The sequence below is a fragment of the Augochlora pura genome, chromosome 9, assembly GCF_028453695.1.
Source record: "Augochlora pura isolate Apur16 chromosome 9, APUR_v2.2.1, whole genome shotgun sequence".
NCBI classification, from domain to species: Eukaryota; Metazoa; Arthropoda; class Insecta; order Hymenoptera; family Halictidae; genus Augochlora; species Augochlora pura.
The window spans coordinates 10,733,368-10,741,276 of NC_135780.1; the positions used below are offsets into that span (position 1 = coordinate 10,733,368).

At 38.7% G+C, this 7,909-nt stretch overlaps 1 protein-coding gene and 1 pseudogene across 2 annotated transcripts in view; both read left to right on the forward strand.

Moving 5' to 3' along the window:
* The window catches only part of LOC144475135 (uncharacterized), a 159,839-nt gene extending 154,748 nt beyond the window's left edge, over positions 1-5,091 (forward strand). The window contains exon 4 of the mRNA XM_078190715.1: positions 4,969-5,091. Coding sequence (XP_078046841.1) covers positions 4,969-5,091 — 123 coding nt within the window. The remainder of the gene's footprint in view (positions 1-4,968) is intronic.
* LOC144475136 (small conductance calcium-activated potassium channel protein pseudogene) overlaps positions 1-7,909 on the forward strand; it is a 32,824-nt pseudogene that overhangs the window by 21,886 nt on the left and 3,029 nt on the right. The window lies entirely within an intron of this gene.

Genomic DNA, 7,909 nt, shown 5'->3' on the forward strand with positions numbered 1-7,909 from the left:
GTGTAATTTAAGATTAATACAATATTATATGTACTCAAAATCGATGAAAAAGACAGTGCTTACAAAATTAACATTAATAGTGCTTAATATTTCATAATATAATACTACTGTTACTATTAAACATGTAAAGAGAGATTTATGTAATTAAATATTAATATAATATTATATGTACTTAGAATAGATAAAAAAGACGGTACTTACAAGATTAACAGCAACACTACTTAATCTTTCATAATATATTTCATAATATAATACTACTTATAAATATATAATAAATAATAAATATAATAAATAATAAATATAATAAGTAATAAATATAATAAATAATATTATGCCACACTGTCCCACCCAATGCAGGCAATTTAAACGAGAAAAAAATGTACAAAAATACAGAAAAATAAAACAAGTAACCATAGGTGAAACTCATCGACGCCATTCATCCCCATAGAAAAAGAGCAGCTCTCTCGAATATCCCGAACAAGAATTAGGTCGTTCGATATATTTTTAGAATCGTGTCCTAAACAGAAGCGTCCCATTCATGGTAGCATCCCTTTTCCTTTTTTACGGTCGTTGTAAGTTTTTAGTCGTTGCCCGAGCGTTTAACTCGGATTACCCGTCGAGCACCGGTGCATTCCGCAGGGGCCGGGATCCTGGTTCCCCCCGTGCTTCCGGTGTATTCTCCATTCAGACCGCTCCGCCGCTAATGGCTCGTGTTTCCCGAAAAATTCGCGACGAAAAACTTTCCCCGTGGCTCTTTGAACAATTGTCCATGGTCCAACCCCCACTCCTTGTTCTCTGAAAAATAACATTTTTCAACGAGCCTCGAGCCGATCGCTTTTTCATGGTGCACCGTGGATAAATGAAATATTCGAACGACAGGCTTTCCACGAATTCTGTAATTAATTATTAATTATCCGCGGTCCGCTTTCCTCGAAATTTTTGCCGCTGCGCAAGAGGTGGCTCTTCTGCATCGTATCGGATCCCATGGATTATGGTGCTTAGGTTGCAAGGAATCTTTACGCGAGACTTGCTCGGTTTTACGCAGCCGGCGCGCGCGCCAGAAATTTATTTCCTCGAAACTGCTCCCCCGTTGGATCTAATATCACGTGGAAACTATTTGTCACGTGGGTGTAAGCACGATTCGGTGTCTGCTGCTGAGTCTGCCATTCTGCATTGTAGCTCGGGGAGTTTGTGATGTTCTGTATTTAGTTCGCTGTTTAGAGCTTTTGGCACCGTTTGGATAATTGTTTGCGTTTTAATGGTTTGTTAGCAGAATCTTTTTATTATAATATATAAATGCCAGGTAATTAATTTGATATTTTAAATTGACGGCGTTGTCGACTGTTATTAATACTTTTATCGCTTATCTGACGGTCCTTATAATAATTAAAACGACATTTCGTGGAGAAGCTAAAATTATTTGACATGTTATTTTATTGTTCCTTCCTCGTAATAATATTATTAAGTCTTGTCGAGACATGTAATGAGATTACAGACTTTATGCATTTATTATAAAAATAAAGAGATTAAATGTAAAGCTATAGAGACATTAGAAAAATTTAACGTTATTGTTGTGTTATTTTATTAAAATTATTGAAGGAGGAAGGACAATCTTATCTAAATTATATTGTTTATAATTAACTTAGTCAATTTTTATTTTGCACAAAGATTGACAGTATACAAATGACCAGTTCATGGATTTTTATATAAAACTATTATTGTCTAAGTTGATCGTAAGAAGCTAAATTCGAATTCAAATATCTATCCTCTTGTAATAATTTTAATAAAGTAAACACAATGCAAAAATATTTCCAAAATCTTGTCATGTCTTTGGAATTTTCTTTCCAACTTTTTTCCACTCATTTTTGGCAAAAATCTATAAAATCCGTCTTCACAAAAAAACAATATCAACAACGAATCTTTCTTCGCCTCTTTCTCCATTTCCAAACGTTAACATTATCCGCCTATTTTAAACAAGAACAAAATTACCAAATAATTAAAATAAAACAAACCACTCGCCACCATAACTCCGCAGAAACCAGCCAAATTGTTAATCCGTTCGTGGCGCCATAGCAATTCGAATTCCATCATCGAGCAGACAGCAAGCAGCCGACAAATAAAAATTTCAATTCCGCGAATAATAATATCGCTATAGTCCGCGACGCAGGAAAAATTCGCGTGCTCGAGACACTCCGCTCCGCCGCCATCAGCAATTCATGATCCATCTACAATTCATGCGGCGGCGTTTTGCAATTCTTTATATCGCGATTCAGCGCGGCGACCCCCCCACCCCTCGATACCGTCGGCGCGACCCTCCTCCCCCCGCCGGTCGGCGAACAAAACGGTTCTCCCGCGCGATTCCCAATTTCCCCGTTTATCTCCCCAGATTGCGTTTCTATTTCCCGGCGCGCGTCTCTCCGTCCGACGAAATTCTTCCGTCGACGACGCGCTCCCCTTTGTGTCCTCGCGCTCGCTCGCGGTGGTGAGGGGGGTAGGGGAGGGGGAGGAGGTCGGCTTCCGGCGCGTTTCCCCTTTTCGCGTATCGGCGCGGGAAACGTCGCCGTGCCCGCGCCGCATCGACGGCGAAATATCGCTTGGAAATAGTCGCACAATGCGCTGGAAAATAGTCTCGCCTGCACACGCCGTCGAGATCTCGGTACACGGAAAGCGCCATTTTAGGAACGCGCGCCGGAGCCGAGCGGAGCCGTGCGGTGACGCTTCACCTTGCGAATTTGCATCGCCGATACGGCGACCTTTTGATTCGATAAAAATTCCTTCGAGAGAAAGAGAATTTGTTGTATCTACGTTAGATTCGCGGGGTTTGTAGATGTTATTTGTAAAAGTTACAGACAATGGAATATCGAATGTTAGAGATTAGTTCGAACGCTTGGATTGACGAAATTAACTCTTTGCGGGGTTAATTTTTATCATTTTCATTTCTATTTAGAAAATTGTTAAGAGCTGGTAACTGTCCAACGAGTCACAAAATTCAATTGAATAATATATAAAATGCTCCAGGTTGTATAAAATGGCAACGCTGCAAGCCTAAACATATATCTTGGATTTCCACTTAAAAATTAGAATTGACTTAATAACGTTAGCATTGACTTAATAAAAATTGGAATTGACCTAATAGCATTAGCATTGACTTAATAAATATTAGAATTGACTTAACAAAAATTAGCATCGACTTAAGAAACATTAGCATCGACTTAAGAAACATTAGCATCGACTTACTAAATATTAGCATTGACTTCATAAATATTAGCATTGACTTAATAAAAATTAAAATTGACTTACTAAACATTAGCATTGTCTTAATAAATATTAGCATTGACTTAATAAAAATTAGAATTGACTTAACAAAAATTAGCATCGACAAAATTCAATTAAATAATATATAAAATGCTCCAGGTTGTATAAAATGGCAACGCTGCAAGCCTAAACATATACCTTGGATTTCTACTTAAAATGGCTCCGACTGCAAAGGGTTAAAATCAAGATCCTTGAAATCGAGTGTCGGCGTCGACGATTATTATTACAATAATGCATCGGCTATTATTACGTCGATGATTATTATTACAATAACGCATCGACTAATCACCCCCGACGCTTGACACAGCTTTAAAAATTGACCCTTCGCCAATTACAATAATTAAAACTTCCTCCATCGAATATTTAATTCCGCTCCGCCGCGAGTTCGCCTCGTTAAAACGCGGCTTTAAAAGCGAACAAATCAACAGGGTAAAATCGGCGCAGAGTTTGTCCAGCTAATGCAAAATTGTGGTCGCATTACGGGCTGATAGCGAACGCATTGAATTGGAAAAATGATGGGGGGGGGGGTCCGGTCGAGGATTAAAGAGATCCAAGCCGTTGAGTAAATTTCACCGTGGGCCGTGGTCGACGAAGCTCCGTCGACGGACCTCGAGCGAACAATCGGAGATCAATGGTTTTTTTCTCTTTTTTCCGTCGAGGTGGACAAAGCCAGGTGGGTAAACAGGAGAGTCGCACCTGTTCCGCCGCCGGTGTGTCGGCGACGGGGCACGAAAATAGCCCGGCCTGCCGATCGCGGGGGAGGGCGCGCAAATTAACTCGCTTGTCCGAAAACAAAAGGTGAAAACTCGAGCGAAGCCAAGGCACCGTTTCAAAAGTTATCATTGCGCTTTCTCCGTCGCGTGACAGCGCGGCGGCCGCACAAAGGCACGCCTCGCGGAACAATAACGCCCGGGCAGAGCACACGTTCCCCATCCCCCGCGTACAAGACAACGAAATAGAGCGACAAAAGGGCGGAGCGCCGGGCGCGAAGGGATGCGAGTCCGCGTATGGCCCGGCGAGATTGCGACGCGTGCTCGCGGAATAGTGGCGTGCCGAATATTAACTGCGACGCGAACCTAATCGCGGGAGATCGGGTTGATGCGATCGGGAGCACAGAATCTATTAACTCGCTGCGCACGGGCCACGGGCGTCAATAGGTATTGTTGACAATTTAATCCTTTTCGTTTCGCGGTCTTTTGTTGTATACTTCTCTGCTCTGTAAATATTTAATATTTTAGTTTGAAGAAATTGAATTTTTTAGATAAATATTATATTAGATATTGTGATATTATTATGATATTATTATTACGGTATCGATGCTATTATTATGATGTGGATATAATTATTAAACTATAGGTGTCATTATTATGGTACAGATATCATTATTGTGATATAAATGTTATTAATATGGCATAAATGTTACTATTATGATATAGATATCATTATTATAATATAGATATTATTATTATAATATAGATATTATCATGATGATGTTAGATATTATTATTAGGATATAGATGTTACTGTTCTGATACAGATATAATTATTAAAATATAGATGTCATTAATATGATGTAGCTATCATTATTATGGTACAGATATCATTATTGATATGGCATAGTGACATGTTAAGTCGTGCTATTCTCTTTCATAGTTACAACAATTACTAACAACCCTAACAATATCTAAGAATCAAAAAAACAATTTACAACATACTCAAATTTGTCTAAACATTGAAATATCCGCGTCGAAAGATCAGGAATATTATCTCGACTGAGAAGACTTCGTCACGTGTCGTTTTGCCAAGGAGAGAGAAATTTCGATGTCGATGTATTTTTAAACATCCGCGCTTCTAAGACCGTTTTTTTTTCACGGCAGTTCCATAGTTTATAATCTACAGGATTAATCGAGGGTAGTAAAATACGGGATAACGCGGGGCTTTGCGTCCACCGGGGAGCACTCCGCGTTAAATTATTCCTCTTCCGGTAGATAAAGTAGAAAAAAGCCGCGCGGTGCGTCGAATTAAATAGGACAGAAGGAGTGGAGGTGGGGGCGGGCGGGGTAATTACTAAAATTACGATAATTTCGGACGATTGCGGCCGGCCAAGAATGTACTGCGACAACAATGGATGTGTCGTACGCGTTGCACGTGCGTTCTGTAATTGTTTTTGCGCTGCTGGTGGCGATCTAGTTCGAGATAACTAATCCTTGTTTCGATAGTTCGCGCTTAACCTGCTCTTGATTAACATTTACTTACTGAATATTAGCAGTGACCTAATGAAAATTAGAATTGATTTGATAATAATTAGAATTGACTTAATAAAAATTAGAATTGACTTAATAAGATTAGCATTGACTTAATAAAAATTAGAATTGACTTAATAGCATTAGCGCTGACTTAATAAATATTAACATTGACTGAATAAATATTAGCATTGACTTAATAAAAATAAAAATTGACTTAATAAACATCAGCATTGTCTTAATAAATATTAGCATTGTCTTAATAACATTAGCATTGACTTAATAAATATTAGCATTGACTTAATAAAAATTAGAATTGACTTAATGGCATTAACGTTGACTTAATAAAAATTAGAATTGACTTAATAGCACTAGAATTGACTTAATAGCACTAGAATTGACTTAATAAATATTAGCATTGACTTAATAAAAATTAACATTGACTGAATAAATATTAGCATTGACTTAATGAAAATTAGAATTGACTTAATAAAAATTAGAATTGACTTAATAAAAATTACCATTAACTTAATAAATATTAACCTTAACATAATAAACATTAGCATTAACTTAATAAACATCAGCATCGACTTAAACGCCAGTCCAAGTCAATTAATAAGCGCCATTATCACCTATTTAATGGGATTCGTTTAGGAGGTTAGGTAGAAAAAGGAAATGGTGACGAATGGCGTCTTACGCCACGTTGTATACCGCGTATCGCCGTCGACTTTTCATCGTTATTCCTGTCAAAAGTACCATAATTTAACCTACTCGCAGGACCGGCGGAATTTATACGAATGCTATTCATCGTCACCGGGAACGTAGCGCGATAATGGACACCAGCTCGTTCGATTTTACAGATCCGCCGCCATGATCCCGCAACACCCGTAATCACGCGCAGTTACGCGTCCATTAGCGCTAGATTTACGGAGCGCATAAAACAGCTGTTTTCTTTTTATTAGTTTATAAATGTAACGTCGAGACGTTCGTTCCGATTTTTCATGGATGTTATTGTAACATTTTTTAATACTTGGATGGAAGGAATTGGTGGTTTAAAATCGTAATGGTGCTATTAATATTTTAGATAATTTTCACCGTGGTTTTAATATGTAATTCGTAGATGCTAAAATGTTGTAAAGACAAAGGGAAATAAATTATAATGTTACTATAGACTAGCTTTGTTGTAGGCTATTTTAAATAATTAGTAAATGATATATTATATTTTAATAGATATTAATGCTTCTTAAAAGAAATAAATTGTCGATATACTATAGACTTACTAAATATTGCTAAATACGATGAACAAACTATGAACATTATCTTCTCATACAATATAGAATTCAACGCAAACAAACTTTCATTAAAATATGAGTAACAAATGGATAAATATATTTCGAAGGACACGTTATTACCTTTAAATTCGTACTTCTGTTTTCATTAATAAATTATAAAAATGATTGTCGGAGTTTCGATAAAATCCGATCGTACCACCGGAGGTACTGTCTTTTTCAGTTTTCTTAAAATTATGATTATTCCAAGAGAAAATGAAATAAGAATCGGTTGAAAAATTATTTGCTCGGCAATACTAACAGCATCTCATAAATAAAACCTTATAAATAAAACCTCATAAATAAAACCTCATAAATAAAACCTCATAAATAAAATCTCATAAATAAAACCTCATAAATAAAATGCCACAAATAAAACCTCATAAATAAAATCTCACAAATAAAACCTCAATAAAAGATAGATAATTAAATAGATTGTTCCCAACTATAAAAATTCATCCCCAAAGGGGTTAAGATCGTCGCGCGAACGTGATAAGGTCGCAAGCCGCAGCGTCCGTGGGCAATCACCCGCGTGGCATGATTTCCCGCCGATTCCGATCGGGAGCCGCAGCATCCGGTCGTCCCGGCGGACTTCCGTCCCGTACGAATCCGGCATTCGTCGCGCGCCCGGACGTTTCACGCCGCGAAATAACCCCGGCTCGTAAACCAGCCCTCCGTCATCTTATTCCGGCCGAAATGGAGAACGCGAGTCGGCGAACGGGGACGGGACACGTGCGGAACGTGTGTCAGCTACGCGACACCGGCGAGATTTCCACCCCGTGACGCACTCTATCTACCCCTCCATCTCTTCGTCCCCCCATCCCCCCATCCTCCCGTCACTTCGTCCCACCATCTCTTCGTCTCTCCGACTCTTCGTCCCTCCGTCCCCCCATCCCCCCATCACATCGTCGCACCATCTCTTCGTCGCACCATCTCTTCGTCTCTCCGTCTCTCTGACTCTCTGACTCTTCGTCTCTCTCTCTCTCTCTCTCTCTTTCTCTCTCTTTCTCTCTCTCTCTCTCT